General features: G+C 39.0%; 1 protein-coding gene across 2 annotated transcripts in view; it reads left to right on the top strand.

Annotated features, from left to right (window-relative positions):
* Positions 1 to 25,023, top strand: part of PTPRN2 (protein tyrosine phosphatase, receptor type N2) — a 622,865-nt gene that overhangs the window by 385,734 nt on the left and 212,108 nt on the right. For both annotated transcript variants that reach the window (XM_025148316.3, XM_025148315.3), the window contains exon 12: positions 5,884 to 5,948. In XM_025148316.3, the coding sequence (XP_025004084.2) occupies positions 5,884 to 5,948 (65 nt within the window). The remainder of the gene's footprint in view (positions 1 to 5,883; positions 5,949 to 25,023) is intronic.

Below are 25,023 nucleotides of genomic sequence, written 5' to 3'. Positions count from 1 at the left end.
GGGAAAGTGATGTCATTTTAGTGAGTGAGTTTTAATAAATGTACAACTCTTAGATTCTCGGTTATGGGCCAGTTTTTCTCTTATGCAGTGCTGCTATTTGCCTGACAAATGGCTTATTTCTTGTGCATTTTTAACAGAATTGAAGAGAATCAGAGATGGAAAGTCCTTGATTGTGTACATGTATATTTGGCTATCTTGTACAAAACCTGTGAAAATCCAAAGGGGCACGGGAAGTATGGCCTGAATTTCCATCTGCTCGTTTTATTAGCTAGAGGGGGTTGTAAATGATGTGTGCCCTGAAAATCGCTAGAGATGCAAACGATATTTTAAATTATTCCAGGCAGCAAAGTACTGTATCTGAGCAGATTGAAAGCTGAAATGTTGATACCAGAAATTAAATTAATGCACGTGAGATTGAAACAATATCTAATTAAAATCATTTGAAAAATGACTTGAAAATTGAATATGACATAATATTTAGCAAGCTGTCACTAGTACAGATATGTCACTTTGACTTCTCTGCAACCATTTTCAATCCAGGCCTGGCTGCCAGTTAACTAGAAATTACACATGAAGGTACAATCTCTCTTCATCACCCACTGACGAATGGAAGACAAAATGCCTTTTGCTCTGCAGTCTGTATACTTTTCCTTCACTAACTAAATTGTAAAATTGAGTGGAGGGAACCTTCCTCTCCATGCATGTGGCTTCTTAAGTTAGTAATTTTTGTTCCAAGCTGGAGCACTTTGGATGCTTGACTTGTGTTTCGTGACTTATTTACTTGCAGCCCAGTACTACTCCTGCCTGGTGAAAGAAGTTACAAATTCACAGGCTGCATTCCCTAGAAGGAGTGCCAAGAGGAATTCAAAGATGTGTGCTAAAGGGAGAGAGATTTTATCTTGTATTCCAGAAAGTCTACTCTACTGAACATGGTGATACCTAAGTTCCAAGTTCATTAAAATGTGTTTTAATTATTTCCAGCAAAGCCAAGTGCACAAGGTTGGAAAACCTATATCACATATCCAGATACTCCAATATTCTGAAAGACCTTGACAGTGCTGAACCGTCTCTGTATTTTTTCTCTGTGACTACCTCAGCAGTTTCAGGAGGTGCAAGAACAGGCTTGCTCTGGAAATTCTTAACAGAGAGAGGGCCCAAATGTTATGGGAAGCCATTTTCATTGAATTACAAGAGATAAAGATTTTTGTATGTGCTGTGTATGTGTGCCACCCATGTGCAACCATGGCAGTCTTTCTGGTTCACCCTATAAAGAAACTTTCCATATAATCTGGAGGTAGGGCAGAAGGAAGCACTGGATGTAATTGAATGCAACGTTTGCTTGTGTTGAACTTGTGAAATCCATTACAAAATGGATAATAAATACAATTTCTCTACATTTCCCTTCCCCTCTCCTCCCCTTCCCCTTCCCCTTCCCCTTCCCCTTCCCCTCTCCTCCCCTTCCCCTTCCCCTCTCCTCCCCTTTTCCCCTTCCCTTTCCCTTCCCCTTTCCTTTCCCCTTTCCTTTCCCCTTCCCCTTTCCTTTCCCCTTCCCTTCCCTTCCCTTCCCTTCCCTTCCCTTCCCTTCCCTTCCCTTCCCTTCCCTTCCCTTCCCTTCCCTTCCCTTCCCTTCCCTTCCCTTCCCTTCCCTTCCCTTCCCTTCCCTTCCCTTCCCTATCTTTGTGAAAGGAGCTTTGCAACAAACAATTGTGAAGAGGATTGCTGGTGTAGAATTCATTGGACAGTAAATCTGAATTAATTGCCTTCCATTGTTTTAGGTTCAGTCAATATCGTTAGTGAGTCCAGGGCATGAATTGACTCATTCTGAAATGGGCATGTAATAGAGGTCAGGGGAATCATATGGCTGTAAATACTGTTGTCTTCTGTGTTTAATTAGATAAAGCACACCCTCAAAGTCAGATACATAGCAGAAAAATAAGGTTTCCTTGTGAGTGATACCATCTTCCCCCAAATGCTTTTAATATTTAGGGTGGTTTCTTCCATGGAGCGGGTAAATCCTGCAGCACTTGTACCGGTGTACATGTGCTCCCAGGAGTATTTTGGAGGGTATAGTTATTGTTGGCAACCTGCTTTACATAAAACCTTTGTGAACTTCTCATTTCTCTGGGCTTCCTTCTTCCAGAAAGGTTATCATGAGACTGGAGTTCTACTTGGTGCTCTCTGTAACTTGTTTCTCCTAATAACCAGTGAGCTGAGGTCAAACCTGCCAACTACAAAATCAGGCAAATTCCTGACTATGCCACCAGCAGATAACTTTGCTGAAGGAAATAAATGTTAGCCCTTGGGAAACACATCAGACTTCCCTCTGGTTGGTGAAGACTATGAACAGTGACAGTCACTACCCTGAAACACTCAGTAACACCCTCATCGTGCTCCCTAATAGGGCAAAGCCATTAAGTTGTCCCCATTGTAATTTAGATCACAGAAGAGACTTCCACAGATTCTTTCAGGTTAAAATAACTGGTATACAGAGAGAAGGCAAAATTATTCCACTGTAGCTACGTGCTTAATTATATGGGATACTGCATAAATTGTCAAGTGCAAAGAATTATTCTGATAAATTAAAATACTAATTAAATAGGCTATTGCAGAATTTTGAGAACATTATAGGGCTCTGCTTCTCCAGGTAATTTGCATATCCTTCATCTAGTGAATTTAATTTAAAAGCCTCCTTTTTTTGTGTGTTTGGAGGCTCTTTTTGTTTCAGTGGGAGATTAAAAAATGGGATTTATACATTGCAAACGGAATTGGTTTTGTTTATTTGAGGTTTTTTTGGAGTAGCTGTTTCTTCTATCATAGAATGGCTTGTATTCAAGGAACCTTAAAGATTAGCTACTTCTCATGCCTCTGCCATTGGCAGAGTTGCCAGAGTTGCCACCTATTATATCAGGTTGCCCAGACTACATCCAACCTGGCCTTGAGCACCTCCAGGGATGGGGCATCCACAGCTTCTCTGGGCAACCAGCGCCATTGCCTCAGTGTCTCATACTGAAGAAGTTTTTCTAACTTTTTCTAACCTAAATCTATCATCTTTAAGTTTAAAAGGTCCTACCACTATCTTCCTGTTTAAATAGTCTCTCTCCAGCTTTTCTTTAGGTACTGGAAGGCTACTATAAGGTGTCCCCAAAGCCTTATCTTCTCCAGCCTGAACAAGTCCCACTCCCTCAACACTTTTTTTTTGTGGGAGAGGAGCTCCAGACCTATGACCATCTTCATGGCTCTCTTCTGGACCCTCTCCAACAGCTCTATGTCTTTCTTGTGCTGTGGCTATTTTTGATATTCTTAATTACAATTATAGATAGAAAAAGTTAAGGAACTTTTTATTGCTCAGCAGCTTCAAGCAGTTTCTTGATACATAGTTGATGCTATAGGCTTGGCACCGCTGTTTTTGACTGAATTTTTGACTTTCCTAAACTGCTTGTGGAGTTCAAGGGTAGCTAAAATATGCTTGTGTTACACACTGGGAGCGAAGATGCTGGAGATGTTTGGCTGTGTCTCTCTCTGCGGTACGACAGTTCCTGAGCTTCACCCTTTTCAGGTTCTGATTTGATCAGTAGCACATCATGTCTTCGTGACTGTATTTTGGCAAGGTTTAGGTTAGCACAGCTGTCAGAGCTGTCCTTTTTCTTTTAGCCAATATCAAGAGGGAAGGGTGTGTTAAGTACACTTTATGTATATATATTTCAACGCTTCGAAAAGTAAAGTCTGCAGGAAACCTATAAAGAGGAGGTTGGTCAAGTATATGGCAGTGATTACAAAATTCAGTGATTCAGAAGACCAAATATTTCCTGTTAACTTTTCTTCAGTATAAAAGTATACAGTAGGATTCAGCCTTTTGTTTACTTGTACCTCATTTATTTTACAGCCACTCTGCTGCACAGCTGTATTTGCCCCAAGCTACCAAAGAATCATTTGGTGCATTTTTTTCTGAAGGAGGCCATAGGGCTTCCAGTTCTTTTTAATCTTTTAAATTTTTGCATTTGATAGAAATCTGTCTTTAATGTATATGCTGAGCATGATTCTATCAGTGTGCTAGCAGGGCATATCCAAAAGGGAAAATATCAGCGTGGCAAGTTATCCGCCATCCATAAAGCAACACAATCCAGACTCCATCTCAAGGCTGAAAATCAAGCTTGTTTGCAAAGATTTACTTTTTGGAAATTCATATTGTACAACTTATATAAATGTAGCCTCAAATCATGTGATCCAGGCAAACTATCCTTATGCAGTTCCAGTAACTCTGAGTGTAATAAACACATACATTTGTGAATGTGTAAAGCGTGGTCTAAGTATTATGTACGTGAGTATTGTGTGTGTTTTTTAGGCTGTGATCCAGCAAACCACGTTTGTGCTGGGGACTCTGTTCTCATCAGCAAAACAGCTGGGTCTTAAAGATGGACTGAGCTTTCCTCTCTATTTGAGTCATGCACAAAATTAATCTCTTGCTGGAGGAAGTCAGAAAAATTTCTCTGTATTAGATTTGCCTAATTTTTCACTTTTTGAGTCTTTGCACATACAAGTACTTACAAAAATAATTCCTCATTTTGGAATGAGGTGAAAACGAGCCCTAATGATACAACTCACCTCTGAAATAAATGTGAGTCATTTGTGTTCTACTTCAGACAAACTAAATAAAGCATCATCTCACAATAATATTGCTCCTAAGAACTGTCTGTTATGATGTGAATTGTTCTGAATGTTTCAAACAGCTGCAATTAAATTGTGTTTTTCCAAAATGATGGAAAAATATATGAATTCTTTTCAGCATTTGTATGTAAATTTACTGTTTATAATATGTTCTGGCACACTTCTTGAGCTTTCTGGTAGCAATACTTCCTTCACCTTACTTAAATTGAGAAGCTGAGTCTATCCCAATTGTCCTTGTAATCAGTGGAAAGAGAGAGGTGCCTCCTGATGTATGTAAGCTGTGTGGGATGACTCATAGTATTAAATGTTCATATCTTCCCATTGACTGCAGAGAGAACCTAGATGACTCACTTGGATTAGATAGTCAACGACTAGACAACTAAGCGAGAAGAGTTTAATAAGGCTGTAAGGTTTCATTCCTATTAATAAATAAAACAGGATGGGTGTCTGTTTTTTGGCCATGAATCCAACTGATATGGTATGCATCTGGATGGTTAACATCTTCCTGCCCAAAATGTGGTGACCTTACCCCATGCACTCAGCCCTGAATAATCTCATCCTTGTTTAGTTTGGGCAATGGTAGTGCTCAAGGCCATGCACAGGATGTCTCTAGGTTATAAGTATAACTTAGTCTCAATTATTACTACCCATATTTTATATTTTTATGCCGTTTTATACCTGATTATTTTTTAGTGCTTTTGCTGATCCAGAAACTGATAAATAGGAAAAATCGCAATTTTAGAAAGGAAAATATTGTGCACTGAATCCTGATGTTGTGAGATAAACTATTTATCTTCCCTGCTAGGTAAAACTGTAATTTATTCTGAAATATCTTACATGGTGACAGTGCTGCTGCAGTGGCAAGATGCCACGCTGCTCCTTGCTTCAAGAAAGACAGTGGGAAGATTCTACTAAAGAGAACTTCCCAGATACACTGTGCATGTATTAAATGTGTGATGTTCTGTATACAAGGAAGCAAGAATTAGTTTAGTTTCCTTTTTCACAGAAAAGTGAACAATTAACGGTACATTTATGCATTCAAGATACTGAATAGCAGAGTGACTATCTGGGAAAAATATTCAATACATGGCAAAGGTAGAAATTGTCATGAATTTATTGATGGAGGATAGGAAGGGAGGCTGGTTACACTACATGTGCTGCAAAATTATGCATATTTCAGCTTTCCCATAACTCTTTCAATCTTAATTTTCCTTGCAGCCATGAACAAAGAGAAGCTTGAGAAAACAACTGGGCTGAGAATTCTGCAGACTGGTGTGGGGGAGGTAAGTGGCTTGGAGGCATTTTACACACTCAAAAACATTTTAATTGTTATTCTTCTGGTTTTGGGAAGGGGGGTTTCTTTTTCTGTTGTTGTTTGGTTTTAATGAAATCCTGGAGCTCATGAGCGTTTGTGAGCTACCAGTCTGGTAGTGCTAAGGGCCTTTTTATGATACAGTTACATCTGTCAAAATACAATCTGCTGCACAAATAGCACTGTATCCCACAGAGAAAAAATACCATCCTTACGAGGAAAGTGCAGCTGGCTTTAAGAAATGCAGTTTTTTGCTTTGTTGTATCACAGAAAGAAAATCCCCAAAGATGAGCGCAGCAACTGAAGTCATCATGCACAGCGACTGAAGTCGTTGTATTATTCCCCTTAGTTTTGATGGAGTACTATCTCATCTAGATCAATGAAAGTTTAAATCTGGGGTAAAGAGTCTTCAGATGTTAGAGAGAATCTGTCAGTGAATGGCTTGCATATTTTGGATGTAACTCAAGACATAAATAAAACATGTGTTTGTTATTATGGTGATATCACTAAGCAAAAACTCCACTAAGCAGTTCATCATTTATTAATAAAGATGATGCTATCTGCTAAGAACCTTGTATGAACTACAGTTGATTGCTAATTCTCGTGCTAATTTTGTGTACACAGTTATCTTTTTTTTCCCTTTTCACTTAAGTAATTTTGCTAGTAGTGAATACTCAGAGCTAGGCAAATACCTTTTTCTAGTGATTACATTATTCTCAGTATTAAGAATAATGAATGACTAACTTGTAATATACTGAAGCAATTTTAACTTTTTTTTTTTACTGATTTGCATTTTTTTTTTAACATTTCTCAGTTTTATCAGCTCATGCCTAAAAACTCACCTTGCCATGATTTTTGAGCTTCTTTGCATAACTTCATTCACATTATTACAAGTCCTGGTTCTGAAGAGGTATCAACAGTCGTGAGATTCTCAGGGTCAAAGCTGCAGGAATTTCATCTTTGATAAAAACATAGGTAATGACATCAGAAAATGAAAGCCAGCATCTCTCCTTCACTGACTCAGATTTAACTAGTTGAGATTTTCAAGGGTGTGTAAACTCAAGAGCTGGGAGGGGTACCCTACAGGAGGAATGCACACCTCAGGCTGTGTTCTGACTTCAGGCCAGAGGAAAGCTTGTGTTTGTGCTATCCTCAGGACTTATTTTCTGGTAAATAACAGGAGAACCAGGACTGGCACACACTGTGGCAGCCACATGCAGTACAACTTTTCTCTCAGAATTCAGCGGTATTCTGCATGCTGATGAAATATCTCCTTGTGTTTTATTCAGTTCTAATAAGTGAATGGATTCCAGCTGACTTCAAGGTCAGCTGGAAAAGCAAAATCTCCAGTTTCTGTTCATCCCACTTCTCTTCAGATGTTAAATAAATTGTTATCTTACATGTGGTCAGTGGACAAAGAAAGTACTTTTGGATGTTTGAAATGCAAGACATTGTCCCCTGTCAAATACACCATTAATCCATGTTGTAATAGCAAGGTTGCTGTAACTACGGTACTGTAAGTATGTACTGGAGCCATAGCCTCAAGGAGCTCCTATATGTTTTTAAGGCCAGCTAATAGAACCAGGATAAATGGACAAGTTCTTTTGCTTGAGATCTCATCTGATTCTTGAGCTTGGGTTAGTAAAAGTCATTACTCTTCACTGTAGATGTCACCTCTCATATATTTGGGCTATCATAATGAAAAATGAATGGTGATACTTTGTGGCTTAACAAAGACTTTCACAGAAGCTTGTGTTTTACACTGCCAAACAAGTATTTTGATAGGGTCGAAAAAGTGAAAATGAATTAACCAAAGGGAAGAAGATATTTGAGGCCTAATATATTCCAGATTACATTTGAGATATAGTGATCAGCAGTGAAAGATCCCAGTGGTTTGGGACGTTCAGGTGCTAGATGCACATTTATTTAACTGCTTACATATTTCTTTGGTTATGAGTTCTCCCAGCTCTCTATATTCCTATTTGTGAGCCTTTTCAGCCACGATTGTGTACATAATTAGTACAATTCTGCAGTCTCACCTACGTGAAAAATAATGGGATGCAGTAACCAAGTTGTTTCTTTGTTGACAGAGTATGAAATTTAGTTTATTTCAGGTTAAATCTAACTTTGTTAAGCTGCTTCTGCTGTTTGTTCTTGATTCACCCTATTATTTAACAGCACCAAAATAACAAAATACGTATTTTAACATAATGAAAGAATCTTTTGTTGAGTAAGAAGTTCTTTAGCTTCACACTGTAGGAATATGTTTATATGCAGTGCTAACTGGTAATCAAAATCATGATGCTCAAAAGGACTTAGAATAAACTTTGCTTTCGGAATGAGAAACGGCCTTTTTGTTTGTACAGTAGGTCAGATTCATGACAAAATTAATGGATATAAAATCTTCTCTTGCGGGCCTGTAAAATAAAAGGAATTGCTTTTGTATGGTGAGTTTCATATCTGAAATAGCTCAAGAGAAAAATAGTTGTGATACTGGTGGCAAATGGAACAGCTGTGTAAACAAATGCAGGAACAGTTCTAAAGCTCAGCAATAATTCATGTGTTGCTCTGGACAGTGGAATCTGTTTTAGGCCTTGGTCTGTGATTAACAGGATTTGTGCCACAGTGAGAAACGTGCAGACAGCGGGCGTTGGGTGTGGTGGAAGGAAACCGTCTCTCCTGTGCAGAAAAGAAATGCGTCTCAGAGCTGCTCAGTCTCTCCCCTCCCCCCACCTCCCACCTCTCAAGAGAAGCATTTCATAAGCAGCAGCACTAAAGTCAGCGTCCCTGGAGGAGTTCAGCTGTGGTTGATGTGAACTGTGGAGATGTGGCACTGAGGGACATGGTTAGTGGTCATGGTGGGGATGGGTTGATGGCTGGACTAGATGATCTTAGTGGTCTTTTCCAGCCTTAAAGATTCCACGATTCTGTGATCATCATACAAAAGATTTACACAGCTTCAGTGAGTCTTCTTGATACAGCTGAAGTTATCTGCATTGTCAGTTTAGAGTAGGTTCTGGCTCTTCTTCAGCAGAATTAAAAATGAGTTCCTTATCTGTAGGAAAAGCTGTTAACATGTCAAAATGTTGGCTTAAAAGCTCTGTGCATTCCATTATAAGGTTTGAGTGATTTGTATATTTCTATATTTTTCTCCCTCCTTGGAGATCTTCAAAAGCCATCTGGATGTGGTCCTGAGCAACCTGTTCTATGTTGCCCTGCTTGAGCAGAGGGTGAACCAGATGGACCCAGAGGTCCCTTTCAACCTCACCTAGTCTGTGATTCTATGATATAGAGCAAAGCATTGCTTGGAGATTAGTGTAGGTAAGCAGAGCTTTTAGGTCATTGTGGAACAACAGACCCTTACTACTGTTGATGCAACAAATCTGCTTCAGCATCTAACATTTGCTGGTAGAGTATTTGGTGTTCTGGGGAGCCAAAGAATTAGACTGGAATTTGATATCCTGTGTATCACTCTTAAAGAGCAAATTACTTTGTCACCCATCTCATTTATAAGATAGCTGTTAAACCAGAAAACCAGGAATAACTGCTGTAGAGAAAAACAGCCCTGACAAAGAAATACTGCAGATGTGTGCATTGCTGTAGTACCAGCTGCCTCTGACATTGTATTTGCTGAGACATTTATTTTCTATTTTGAGTTTACCAACACCAGTAACAACCCTGAAACTCCTAAATGGTAGCCCTGCAAAGTTTGCGTCGTTGTCATGCATGATGTTTATGCTTCATGAATTTATCATGAGCTTTTCACACTTTCCTGTTTTATTCAGGTAGGATGAAGCTGACTTTAAAGTATTTTCTTTAGATCTTCCCCACACAGAGTAAATCTCTGCAACCCTAAGTTCATGTACAGGTGTTCAAGAACCTCCTATAGTTAGTGTATGTAAGAGTGTGAATGTAAGTGTTGTGGTATGCATGTGTGTGTACACAACACCATAAGAGGCATGGTACTGGTAAAAAGAAATAAACCACAGGACCTGTAACTCCATTCTCCTATCTCCCAACTTAGAATCACAGAATCATTTAAGTTGGAAGGGACCCTTAAAGATCATCTAGTCCAATCCATGTGTAATGAACAGGGACACCTACAGCATGATCAAGTTGCTAATGACCCCATCCAGCCAGGCCTTGAATGTCGCCAGGGATAGGGCACCCAACTTGATGGGGAGCACTGTGTTTTGCAGAAATAGGAGTTGAGCTCGTTCTTCTGCATGTTTGAGAATCCCTGCAAGATCTCAGGGAGATCATTTGGTCCATGGTCACATGGATGAAGAACTTCTTGACCAGAGCACAGCTCCGCTTGATTTCTACTGAGCTCATCAGGGTTGGGATTCCCAGTCCTTTGCTGATGTCGCTTCTCTGGGTAATCTGGAATTACTTCCAAATCCTTCAGGAATTTAACTACTTCTCTCTCTTTCTTTAGACACTTTTAAATTATCACAAAAGAGAAGTATTTTTCAGTTTGATGCCACTCTGAGCTTGACTGTGACCAAAGTTTCTGTTCAAGGCGAGTTCCAGTTCAAGAAAATCTCAACCAATGGTTCGAGTGCATGGACTAATAACTGCTTAAGATTTCTTTGGGTAGAAATTGCTTTTTCAAGACAATTTCAAAGTAACAAGTCAGGGTTTCCAGTGGCTCAAGAAAATGTAATAATTGAAATCAGTTTACTGGGGCTAGGAGTCTGTGGTTTGAATAATAAATTATTTGAATTAAGGCCCAAAATAAACTAAGAAAATGGCACTGTCTCTGTCCTGAACTGGTAAAACAGTACCCACCCTGTAATACCTTATTTTAAATGAACACAAAATACACTCATCACTGGAATTAAAAAAGTCTTTGTAGAATGTGAATCATATTTCTGATATTATGACTGACATAAGAGTTAGAATATTTTTCTAAACCAGGTGGAAGTAACCCAAAACATATGTAGAAATGAACACTTCACTATCTCTATAGATGTTCTAAAATAGTGATGTTTTGATGTTTCAGGACATTTTAACTTCTAGATATTTTGATAGATCTAGAATTATGTTGATGTTACTTTGTTGAATAAAAGCACTCTGCACATGAAAACTTTGCTCTATGGCATGTAACCTTAAGGCTATATAGACAAGTAGGAAAAAGTAATAATTAAATGAAAAACTTTAAGGCTGTCCTACTATCTTAGGAATATTCTTGGTGAATACAATTACTTTATTCTTCACCCCTCCCCAATTACAGATTCTCTGTCACCCTTAAAAAGTCATAGATTATGTATTAAATAGAATGTTAATAATAATATGCAACTTTTATGAAGTCTTACTGACAGTGAATAATATTACTACTGCGATTTAGTGAATATACATGTATAGTAAAGTGATACTAATCAGAAGTTGATCATAAAGAAGCATTTAAAAATAATGCTCCAGGGGCTTTAAGGAATAAAGCTGAACAGAACATTAAATTGCTCCAAAGAGATTGATGGAGATCTATGGCTCATTTATTTAAGATCTTGTATGTTTTTGCGAAATGCGTTTTAACTAATATTTAGAGATAATGTTAATGCTATTTATTAACTATTCATTAGGTACATAGCCCACTAGAGGGCTGCTTTTCAAACAAATTGCATCCAGAGTGTTAATAAACAGCAAAATAAAAACAAAACAAAAAAAAAGCATCACATATAAATATGAATCAAATATATATACGTTGTCATTATTTTGTTGTATACCTTCTGTAACTTCATGATGTATGCAGAGCAATCTCAAACAGCATAAATCATGGCTCTAACTCTGCAAACATTTATTATGTGCTTAGCTTTAGGTATATAGTCAGACTTCCCTTCTACTCTACTAGTAAGTTGAAATAGATGCCTGTATGCCACTGAGACTGTCTGCTGTCACATACTGCACTGACTCTGGCTGTGGAGGGGCAAAATTCCAATGTTTATCCCTTGTATTTGGTTTGAATATTGCATAGCAAAGGTATTTTGACATCTGAGTGACAGGTCACAGCTTCAGTTTGGAAATCAGGTGTCAGTAGTAATTTCTTTCCTTGTGCTCTGATTGTGACAACGCCCTCCACCTTCTTTGCAAATTTGCAAAGAACACGACAAGAAAATGAGGAGATTATAATGTTAAGAAATATATAACAAACCCGATTTTCAGAGACAACTCTCGGTGTATATTGATTTATGTTTTCCTCCTGAAATACTGTAAAAAGCACAAGTATTCAAGTGTCATGTTGGTTCATGAATTCCTTTACAGTAGCACTATGTGATTTAAAGGAGCAGAAGTGCCAAGTGATGTGACAGTTGCTATGGCAACTGCAGCAATTCAATTTTTATTCAGTATCATGTAAAATGAAACAAGATCCTGTTTGCCTTGTGGCTTCAGGAACTTATGCATCCTACCAGTGTCATTTCTTTTTGTTTCTTTTAACAGTTTCCTTTAAAAAATAGCATGTTTGTTTTAAGGGTTTGTCTGGTTTTTAGGCCGTGTCACGCCACTGTTTTTAAAGCAGAGTGTTCCTTAAAAACCATTACAGAAAAGAGATTTAGATGCTAGCACTGAATACATGAGCAAACTGCAGAGTAATTCTGCTTAAAAATCAGTGTTATTATCTACCCTATGATTTGATAGCCTGCATTTGATGTATTCATGAAGAATAGATGTAAGATCTTTACATAGAAAGCCGTGCTTGTTTGTAGTAGATATCTTACCGATTCATGAAATCCAGCATCCTCCCCCTACCAGCAACTGGTTCTTTGTGACTCAAAGGGAAAAAAAAAAAGGATTGTTGTGATGGGATGGCTGGCGGAGCAGCACATGAAGGTGAAATTCTGCTTGGCTGTCTGAGGTTTGGATGATAGAGCTGAACGGGTATTTTGGGAAGGGAGATTCTGCCACCTCTCGAGGCTGGTGCTACGTCAGGACAGGAACACGTGGACTTCGAGCAATCTCAAACAGAGATTTTGTAATTTGTGTTGTGGAAGAGGTGGTGGATCCCATTCCCTCACCATCTCTCTAGGAATCCTAGTGAGTGGGCAGTCCTAGAAGGCAGCAAAAGTCCCCCTCCAAGTCCGAAGTCTAAGCAAGCTCCAAGCATTAAATTGTGTTTTCATTAGAATTAAAGTCTGAATTGCAGTTATTGACACAGACTTTTTTTTCTATCTAGACTCTAGAATCACAGTGCCATTTATTGTTTTCTCTAAGTAAAACTTAAGGTCCAATCTGCTTTCTATGAAGACTGAAGCTCGGTAGCACATTCTCATTCATTCTTCCCATCCCTCCTTTACCTTGTGGCCATCACTACGTTTCCACCCTTAGAGGCAATGTTGCTGTGGTGCTGCTGTGCATGCATCACTTCAGCATCCTTCAGAATGCAAAGCTTTATGTATCGCACATATGAAATAAACTGTAATCAGAAAATTTTGGAAGAGGTCTTAAATTTAAGTATAAGGTGTCCTATTATATTACTTCTGTAAAAACTAGGTTCTGTTTCTATTTTTCCTTGTATTACCAAGGTTTTTTTTTTCTGATAAAATAGCTGAAAGATTTACTTAGGCAGGTGTTTGAGTTACTTTGAATAAGCATAAGTTTTGGCTCTTTTGCATTCTGGCAGATATCAAAGTGGATTGTTGTGGTTTTTTTCTTAGTGTTGCAAATTCACTGAATTTGTAACCCAGAGCATCTGTAGAAACATTAAGCAATGTAATGGCTCATGAGCTGCAGAACATCACAGGTCTTTTTGTTTTCACTGTGGCACAATCTCTCATTGGCATTGCTGGACATTAGGCACAGGCATCGAGGAGATAACCGACCCTTTATTGCTCTATACTGTGTCTGCATCAAAGTGCCCACATCAGTGAGAGATTGTATGTGCTGATGTACTGCACATCAAGACCCGGACTGATAGGGTGTGAGCAAAGCATTTTGGCATACAAGAAAACAACTTCTGGGTCAGCATGACTGCTTTTAGCACGATGAATAGATGTATGATAGAGCCATTTTTTCAATGTGAGCTGCAGATATCAAGTGCTTGAGAATCAGAACTTGTGACAAGGAAAAGGGGTGTGATTCTGTGCCATGGAAAAATGAGATGGTCCATTAATGCCTGAGGGTCACGGCTGGCAACAGTTCAGAGTGCACTTTGCTCAGCAAAAGGATGTCATTTATTGAACCATTTCTCTCTCCGGCTCTTTACCTTTCGCAATGGCTTCATTTTATAAACATCAGTGCTGTTTTTATGATCCTGATTTCACTTGATTGTTTATCTGTTAATTTACAGATCTTTACTAAGTGAATGCAAACAAATCCTGGTCCTCAAAGCTACGCTAATGCACAATGTTCAAATTTTAATTTGCAGTCTATTTTAGATTATGGTGATGAAAAACAATATTTAATCCCTTGTTAACACATGAATAAGCGGAAACTGTCATTTCCCACCAAACAATAACGGGATTATCTCAAGAACTGTCAGTTTATGTGAAAACATTATGTTGCCCAAATTTTCATAAAAATTAGCAATGGGTAATATTCAAGATCAGAGCAATGGAAAGAGGGAAATCTGCATTCATGGTAATAAATATTCATATTTGTCTGCTCAGGAGATGAAAATCTAATCAAGGGGCTATTGATGCGCTGGCTTTTTTTTTTTTTTTTTCTTTTTTTTTTTAACCAAGATGTTTCATCTAAATTGGGTTTGATATGGAAATTAGTCTCACTCCAAGTCCTCCAGGCCATGAGCATGCTGGGATAATACTGGAGGTGTCCGGCGCGTCAGATGTTGCTGCTGGCGTCTGCTCTTACAGACAACAAACACAATAAAATAAAACAAAAAACTGACAGCATCTCAAGGGTCAACCTCCTAGCGGCTTAGGGTGTTGGGTTGGTTTTTCCCCCTTAAACATTTTAATTTTATCCCAGTTAAATCCTCACTACTGCAGGGTTAAAACTGTGGGCATTTTTTTGCTTTTGTTGACAATTACCATGAATCAGAAGACACTCTGCATGGAGCTTAATGAAATATGTATGATCTAAAAATGGGAAGAAGATAAGTGTGGTGTGTTGCTGTAGGGTTTTGTGTGCATATCTACGTATTTGTGCGTTCATATGCACCACCTGAAGAGCTCACCCTTCTGTCTATTTTGAGTGTTCTGCACTGAATAGGAGAGTCAGGCAATTAACAGCTGGAGAACAAAATAGGCTCTTTGCCGTAAAAAATGTATTGCATGAATAAGATGTATTACAGTTTACCCCAAAAGTGAAAAAGTCGAGTGCTCTCTATATCAGCTAATATATTCATTTAAAATACTTGTCTGTTAATATGTTCATTAAAACATATTTCTTGATACTGTACTTTTTGTCTACAGTAGTACTAAAACATTCTCCTCCAGCATTGCCTCCAAACAGCAGTGTTTTTCTTGACATACTTCTTTCTGTTTTTACTGTTATTCTACAAGTACAGATGGTGTTTTCCAGTGGTCTGAACAAGGAAACTCAGTAGTTGTACATAGTCTGCTGTCCTTCCTTGAAATTCAGGGATTTTTATGACCTAGCTTTTAAATGAAATATATCATTAAGGTCCTGATCTTCCAAATAACTACACCTATGTGAGCACATCCTTTAGTAGGAAGGTGTTTTATCTTCTTAGGTCTACTGTGCAGAGTTGTGGGTGCTCCTGGATGCTGGCAGTATCTTCTAGCTAATGATCACTCACTGTGTACATACAGGTAATGGCTGACACTGTCCTTTTAAAACTCCAAATACCATCATAAAGTTTATTTAACTCCTGGAGACTTTGTCCTACATAAGGTATGGGTTTTTTTAGATTTCGACCTGGACAGCAGTCCTATCAACAGCATTCAGTTGTATTGCCTGAAGCAGGAGAGAGCAGAAAGGAGAGATAAGCAGGGTCTGCTCTGAAAGAAAGGATATGCTTGCTGACCAGGGAAGGAGAACAGAAAGAATACAGATATTACTTGTTGAGGGGGTTGCATTCTTTTATTATCAAATCTATACCAAATAGAAACAAGGAGATATACCTTGTACTATTTCAGTATTCCAGTAATTGTGCAATAAATCATTGATAGGTAAGTATAAACAGCATGTCGAGATTGGTTTGCATGTATTGGCAGACCTGATATCTTTTACTGTACAATCTGTGCTGGCATCTTTGTTCAAGATGTTTTTCAGAGACTTTATCTTCCTACTCAACTGCTTTGCCAAGCTTTAAAAAAAAAAAGAAAAAAAATGCAGGTGGCATATATAGCTGATAGTTTTTTTGGCAGCATACAGGTATCTTGCACACAGGTGCTGGATACTATAAGGTAGTTCAGTATTTCATGGGAAATCCTGAAAGAAAGACACCCTCATTATTTACTGCTACGTGCATTAGCAAGACATGGGCCTGAGAGTATTTAAGTTCCCTTCTGTCACCCATTTGACCAGAGTGGTGCTCAAACCAGAGCTATCTTTTTTTCTCTCTACCTTTCCCCAAGACATTAAATTGGCTGTGTTAAGCTACTGCTGTTTTCCCATGCAGACAGTCTGCACTATGATGGGGCAATACTACTTGATTCAAGTTCTTTATTTGCTTCACCTTCTTACAGGCATTACTACTAATTTGAATGCAAAAAAATATATATGCTTAACTATGGAGAGAACTGGGAATGCTTCATATGCAACAAGTAACTTTGGGTACAACAGATGAATATTCAGGGTAAAAGATCTAATCCTTTATAGTGGTTTCTAATGAAGCTTGTCTCCAGTAGAGACAATGATGTTGACGTTGTACTGAATAGAAAAATATTAAGCCACAATACAACTCAATGTAGCATCTGGGGAAAAGTAATATAGCGCTACTTCTAAGCAATATATACAACACTGAGTACTCACACCAGTAACCTCTACAACCTATTGTAGCTACTTAAGGTACTTTGTAGTGAGTACAGACCTCCACAATCAAAGGAGAGACATCAGGTGCTCCGCAGCCCTCAGCTAGGGATACAGAACCCTTTTCTAAGCCGCTTCCTCATACTGACTATTGAAGTAGTGCAGGCAGTTTAAAGATGGATGCTCTGATTTTCTCCACAAAAATACCATGCATACAAATTTCATTCTGTACCAGACTGATATTTCTCTGCATAATTCATTTAATTGAAAAAAATAATCTGAGTTGCTTTGGTTCAGAGGGACATTACAGTAATGCTTTCTAGGTAGGATTGGAATCACACTGTGTATGTTCCCACACAGAGACGGACAGGAAACCCTGCCTTTGAGTGATCACAGGTAATTGCTCAAAAAGTCAAGTCTAGAAAGGAAAGGGAATAAACATTGTCACTTTTCGTATTTTAGAAATAATTATCTGAGATATAAAGATAGGAAGTGAAATTGCCCAAACTTGAAAACAAGTCTGTGGGAAGTACCAAAGCCCATTTCAGTGCCTAAGCCAGACACTTACCTTCCCTGTCCATTAGTATGCAATTCCATGAGCATCAGGAAGAAAGCTTATCTTCATACTTGACTTAACAAAATGTTTTAATAATCCTAGCTGTGAAATGCTAGGAGCTGATCTTTGATTTTACAATAAGAGACAAAGTGGCTGAGGTACAGTATGCTATGTAAATTATATGCAAAGTGTATTGGTATGCAAATTTGAATGCTAAAAGGAAAATTGGTCTTCTTTAAACCGAAGGGTTCTTTGACTATGGAAGCCAAAATCTTTGTTAAAAAACAAATTGGCAGGATTTCATTACATTTTTAAACATATTTCTCTCTTAATGCAAAATAATTTCAAATCTTTTCTAAACATTCTCAGTTTCTTTGCTGATACCAAGTGTGTAGTGTGTTTGTGTAGTTTGCGAACTCTTTGGTGACAGCAAAATGTTCATCTGTCTATTGCCATAGTGAACTTTGGAAACATCGGTGGGCTGATATAGAATATTTCAGGAACAGGTAATATTCTCAGGGCGTGACAAGATACAACTAAATGTCTCTCTCGCTTTCCAATTACAGAATGGGCCTGTTAAGCGTATTTTCTTAGCTGAGACAAGAGAAAATAGAAGAATAGTAGCTGTGGCTGCTGTCTTTTCTCTGTTTTATCTTTTTGTTGTTGTTGTTTTGAGCTTCAGTTTTGTGCCAGACTAATAGCCTATGGCAATGGGCTGGGGAAATGAAACTTTTGCTAAGATTAGGGAATGTGCGGAAAACAATGTGTGAAATCCTGATTTGACAAGGATGAACAGACTGGTGAGGGCACAGAGACATTTTGTGAAGTGAAGTCATATTTGTGCCCAATGTGTCTGGAAAAAACCCTATAACAATAAAAGTGGCGAAAGATCCCACTCAGGAGACAATACACTGACGTCCTCGTTATACCAGTCAGTGAATGAAGGAGGTGTGGAGTCTATTCTGCCTTTTTCAATTACTGGCAGATTATATTAATTTATGGGAGTGGAGTGATGCGTGTGTTGTGCTCTGGGGTGATTATCCTTGCGAGACTGTAAGTTCAACAGTTGTCATGCAATTTGGAGCTGCAGACTGGCAATTTTCGTAATTGAATCTCAGGAAATAAACAAAATATGGCAACTTGATACATTTCAAGCAATTAAATTTCTGCTTTATCCTGGGGTCTCCCATATTTGCTCAGGCAAATTTTCTCACTGATTGGTAATGTGAATAACCTCCAGAAAATGGGGGAAGGCAGCCACCTTTATGTATACAGTAGCACAGTGATGTATTGTATTGGCACCTAGCCTTGACTTAAAACATAGTCTTAGAAACGTGCCATCAGACCACACATCAGGAGAGCAAGCTTAGAAAAAAATTGTATCAGCTGTGGTTTTTCTTGCTCAAGGGATGTGATACAAGGGTTATTTGCAATACAGTAGTTTTGTTCTCCTCCTCAATTCATTCAGGCTATAAGGCTTTCTGAGCAAGGTCTCTTCCTTGTTGCTTGCCCAATGTCCACTATCTTTATTATTAATTGCTATTAATTACTATTATGTAGTAGCTCCAGGGAACTGCCAGGCCGATTCCCCTCATGCTAAAGACTTGATGGATAAGTAAATAAATACATACAGTTTTGCTGGGCCGTTTTCCTGAGAAGGTGAATGATAAATGCAGGTTATTTCTTTGGTACAATCCTGTTCATTTGCAGAAACTGTTCTCCATATCTGTTTCACAGGACATTGGAGGACACGCAGTTGCAGGCACACAGTTTCCAGGCTCTCAGTTCACAAGAGTAGCTCTGACTTTTTCCAGAGCATTGAGAACAGCATAAATATGAGCCAAGACTGGCTTGCAGATTCCAACACTTCCCTGTTCCAGTAAGATGTGAACCCATTGATTAGAAAAGTCTATTAGTGGCTACCCTTATCTCCCCAACTTAGTTGTACAGATATTTAACTGAATCATCTATGATTGGAGTGTAGTCAACTGAGCTTTGTAATCAGCAGAGTCCAGCTATGATTGGAATTGCCTTCTGTTTCCCACTGCTGATTACAGGGAAAGCCAAAGGCTTGAGTTGCATACTTAAGTGGGATTTAGTTTAAAAGCTAAGATTTAGTAGGTTGGATCTCCTCTAGATCTGAGGTGTCAGAATGATTCTGTCATACAAATAACAAGTTAAAGTTGGGATATCGGAATTTTCCTGTGATCTGTAGTGTTGGTTGAAGATGTGAATGGTACAAATTATGTTCATCTGTCTCCATATTGGTTTGATGAGCCCTGAGTATTTCCAAGTGTAATCATCAGCTATTTGTGGCTATCCTTGACAATGTGAGCATGGACACTGTCTTTGTAGTGCAGTATGTCAACACTCCGAGCTGGAGCAGTCAGATAATCAATGCCCAGCAGATCACGTAGACTTTACATCTCTGAAAGGCCATAAGAGGCCATTACTAGCCTTGTTCTGAGCTCTCTGTCCCCAAGACTTTGTTGAGGTGATTCTTTGGAATGAGGTTGAAAGGACCCAAGTGTGGGATGTATTTCCCTGGGAGACAGAGGTGAGACTTTGAATGTGAGGGAAGATGAAGACTGACTTAAGGCTGCACCATGTTATTCTGAACTAGTCTGGATCTTGATGCCCCACAGTCTTTTTACCCTTAACTTACCTTCAAGGGCAACCCTGTGAGACGCTCTGGCCCATGTTGTGAATATAGAATCATAGAATTCTATGGGGTGAATATTCATCTAATCATAGAATCTTTAGGGTTGGAAAAGACCTTTAAGGACATCTAGTCCAACTGTCCACCTACCACCGACATTGCCCACTAAACCATGTCACTAAGTACTACATCTACACATTTCTTAACCTCCAGGGATGATGACTCAACTACCTCCCTGAGCAGCCTGTTTCAGTGCTCGACCACTCTTTCAGATAAGTTTTTCCTAACATCCAGCCTGAACCTCTCCAGCACAGCTTGATAGTCTACATCAGATTCGTAGCTGATTCCACTTCTAGAAACCTGAAGCCCTCTCTTTACAGGCAACAAATTGCCAATTAATAACTTATGGATAAGGAAATCATTCTTTTTTAGCTGGTATTGAAGAATGCCTCGAGGGTAGCCATGCTGACAGGGCACTTTGCAAAAACAGCGGAAGGCGTCTGCTGTAACTAGAGGATGCTTCCTTCTTTTCTTTTCCTTTTTACTTTTTGTTAAAGATGTATGACATCCCAGTCAGCACAGCTTGCAGTATGCCTTTGTTTTACAAATTAGAAAAACAAAACAAGCTGTTTCTCAATATAGTTGTTGGGCAGTTTTTTGCATCAAGCTGAGAGCAATGTATGGCATGAGAAGAGCCCTGGCTGGTAGCAGCAAAGGAGATGTGTGAGTAGGTTACAAGAATAGTTGTGTCACTTGTAGTGTGTGAGAACAACTATGTTTCTATTCAGGTAGCGTAGAAACCCCTGGTGTGGCCCCTCACCTCAGAGCTAACTCACAAGAAAAATATGATAATGTTGTCATCCCTTATTTTGTTCTTTCTTTCATACGTATAGTCATCAATCTCCACCTGTTGGTAGATACTGCTGTCTCCATATAAATTCACAGACAGAGAGAAGCCAGGACTGGGCTCTGCTCACACCAAACCCGTAACCTCACATGTTTGAATGGGAAGTTGTAGATCCCATAGGTTGTATGGATTGGCCAGAAGAGGGAGACAACTCACACACATTATAAAAATCATAAATTTAGAGCAGCAAAATAGGTTTGAATGTCTCTGAATTCCTTTTAAAGAGTTTTCTGGAGACAGCCTCACTTTCCAGGGCAAGGAATAACATTAAGATTCATTACAGGAGACAGAGCAAGTCTGTTTGCTAAAATAGTTTGTGGAGACACTTGGGTAAAAAAAAAATCAAACATCATTTTCTGTGAGCTGTTTTCATGTAATTCTTCATAAGGGAGACATTTTTTCTTCCCTCTCTTTTGTCTTGGTTTGGTTTTCTGTTATTTTATTTATTCATTTATTTTTATTTAGAACAGGTGAGGCTATATTTCCTCAAAAACTGTTAACTGGTTTGGCTTTTTATTTCACATTAACCTAGTAAACCAAAACCAGGGAAAAAGTTGCTCAAATAGAATTGACTCTTGTGTTTTTCTCAAACTCGTAACTGCAGTAGTGTGAAAGAGAGTAAAAAAAAATATATTAAAAAATTATGAAAGGGCAATTCTGCTCATTTATGCCGGTATATATCTGTTCCTTATTAATTTTCAGAGTAGGTTCCAGTCATCTGATGCTTCACATCTTAGGAAGTATATAAAAACCTATCAGCCAGAGATCTCAGGATTCCAGTATGCAGCATTATGACATATGGAGTAAGCAAATCCATTGACTTCTGTGTGATCGCTTTGACTGAGGGATGGTTTTGTGCTGGCTGTGGTGGAGGGAATCACTTCTCTCTCATAATTTCCAGGCAGCCAATGCACACATCTTGTTGGGAGTCACTTAGCAACTGTTTGCTGCCATTAGCTGAAGTACAGTGATTAGTTACTAGCCCATGATTCACAGGTTACAGTTTGTATAATTATATCGAAGCATCTCCCATATGAGGACAGGCTGAGAGAGCTGGGGCACCTCAACCTGAAGAAGAGAAGGCTCTGAGGAGACCTTTTAGCAGCCTTCCAGTACCTGAAGGGGACCTACAGGAAAGCTGGGGAGGGACTTTTTATAAGGACATGTAGTGACAGGATGAGGGCAAAAGGTTTTCAACTGAAAGAGGTTAGATTTAGACTAGATTTTTGGAATAATTTTTTTACTGGGAGGGTGGTAAGACACTGAAACAGGTTGCTCAGTGAGGTTGTGGGTGCCTCCTTCCTGGAAGCATTCATGGCCAGGCTGGATGGGGCTGTGAGCAACCTGGTCTAGAGGAAGGGGTCCCTGCCTATAGCAGGGGGCTTGGAACTAGATGATCTTAAAGGTCCCTTCCAACCCAAACCATTCTATGATTCTATGATATAGCATTTGATTTCTTCTGCAAACCCCTTTTCATGCAGAAATGAATATCAAGCTAGATCATGACTGTCACTTATCTCTTCAGCAAGCAGTTAGCAGTATTTCCTTTCCCCCAGCCCCCTTTCCTATCATATTTTATGTCTTCCAGGTGATTGCTATAAGTTAAATGCATTACCAACAGAAAATACTGAAGTCTCACGAAGATATCAGTAGAACTTTCTGCAACTTTGTTAATATTTTAAATTTTAACTGGGAATTGCATAAAGAAATGACTGTCCATATCTCCCATGTCATAAGAGGTCCAGGCAAGAGGAGAGACCTCTCAGATTTAGCTGTGTCAAGACTCATCATTCTGTTTGCAAAGATCCTTTAGCTCTGACCATAATGTTTTTACCTAATACCTGACAAATACTCTCTCTTCTGCATGAAGGCTTTCTGAAATTTGGAGGAGTTCATTCCCTAGCCTGGCAGGAAAAGCAGACATTTGTACTGCCCAATGAACCAGATATCCATCAGATGTACAGCATTTGGCACACCCATAGGTCACCCATCACTCACCAGAGGGTCTGGAGTAAGCTGTCAGCTCTGCTTTAATCTTCCTGCAAACCAAATTACTGTGACTATAATGCCCTTCCTTGGCCGTGTGCAAGGATGTTCCTGAGAAGTATGGTCAAATTTTCTCACAGTGCTGTTGTATTTCACAGCTTTTTGGCTCCAGAAAGAATCTAGACAATCAACCACAAAATCATATAGATATGTGTTGAAGGGAGCTGGAATCACCTCATCCCATCTCCTGCTCGAAGAGGGCAGCTGCCAACACTGTGTCAAGCAATTTTATTTTCTGAACAGGCAACTTGAGGTTCAGTGTTAGGAAAAAAGTACTTATCTCTGAAGGTAGAAGAAAAAGAGTGATCTTAACCTGTAAGAAAACATCATCTATCTTCAAATGCTCCTAGTCCAAACTTACTTGTGCATACTGGCCTTACGCCTTTCCTGAGGACACATTTTCTATGCTCTTAATTTTTTGCTGACTGTTTGTGATCTTTAAGTGTTCCCAGGACAGCAATCCTGACCTTGGCATTGCTGTCATCTGGCACATGATAAATAACATTGAGTTCTCTTTCCTTTCTTTGCCTGCTCAAAGATCGTACTCAAAGCTATACATCAAAGGCTCTGCAATAAAAATATCTGCCACAGATGTCTTTCAGGTGATGATCAACAATGATCACATAAAGCATCCTTTCCATCCCTAACTGGCTGAGGTGGTGGTGGTCCCATATTCACACACGAGTGAGTAATGCCCATCATTTTCATGGCTCTCCTCCTACTTTGTGAACTGGCTGGTGCAAGACAGCCTTAACAAATAAACTCAAAGTTCCCTTCAGCTATTTTACCTCTAGCAATTGCCAGGGGCTTCAGATGAGTGTGCTGCAGTCATATTTGGCCCTAGTGAAACTTTCAGAATTGACTGGAATCATTCTGGACACTATTGCTACCAAAGATCGTTCCCCTGTGCCCACCACCAGTTCTGGAGAAGCACAGCGCTGTGTGCCTACAATAGATATGATTTGAAATACAGTGAAATCAGCAGAAGAATTGTTTTGAATGGAGTGACACACAAATTCATTAGGATCTGAGATAAAGCACAGATAGTAAGAAGTCTACTATATCCATCTGTGTCTGTGTACAAAGAAAAGGTGAGGGAAATGAGAAGCTTTCTTTTATCACCCCACTCCCTCGGGTTCACTTTTCTGGGATAACTCCAAGACGAGAATACCACTGGGCAAGTCTGCCAAAAGAAAAAGCACAGCCTTGCTCACCACTATAGCACTCCACAGAGCTGGCCCCATTGGAAGGCAGCAATGGCATTGAGGATGATGTAAATCCATAAAGTGATGTGTACAAAATAATTGTTTTTCCACGGTGAGCTTAAAGATATATTAAAAGTTCATTTTATATACATTTTATGCTCCTACTGTAATTCCTAGACCATGCCCTACATCTTTCTCAGCATCATGTAGGACCTCTTCCTTTTGGCACTTATACGTTTGTTAAAGAATACATTTTTAGTTTAGTAAAATGTGAAGTTCTTTATGGGTGCAAGGGTTCAGATTTGGTAATTAGAACAAAAATTGTCATTGACTGCTATCCAGTCATTTTAAGATTTGATCTCATTAATAGGGTCAGATTTTGTTACTGTTGGGAAGGACACTTATAAAGACAGCTGCTGTGGTTTCTAAATAGAGATCACAGAGGATGGATTAGATTGTTATAGTGATTTATGTGACTTCTGAGATATTTTATCATATAATATTGAATGTAAACTGCAGGTACAAAACAGGTGGATATTGTCATGCAATCCGTTTATGCTTCATTCTGTAAAATGTGGTTATCAGTGCACATGTACAGGATGTTTCCTCTCGCAGTTTTTCTATGGGATTGCAGCAGAATTTGTGCTGTTATTTATTAAACAACCCCAGATCACAAAGTGGTGCTACACCATGACAGGGGCTGACTTTGCTGCCTGGCAACTCTAAATCATTCATTTCTTTCTTTGTGTTTTAAGGAGGAAATGTAGCCAGAAATGGACTTAA

This window comes from Gallus gallus, chromosome 2 (assembly GCF_016699485.2).
Source record: "Gallus gallus isolate bGalGal1 chromosome 2, bGalGal1.mat.broiler.GRCg7b, whole genome shotgun sequence".
In the NCBI taxonomy this organism is placed as follows: Eukaryota; Metazoa; Chordata; class Aves; order Galliformes; family Phasianidae; genus Gallus; species Gallus gallus.
This window is presented reverse-complemented; position numbering and strand designations above follow the sequence as displayed.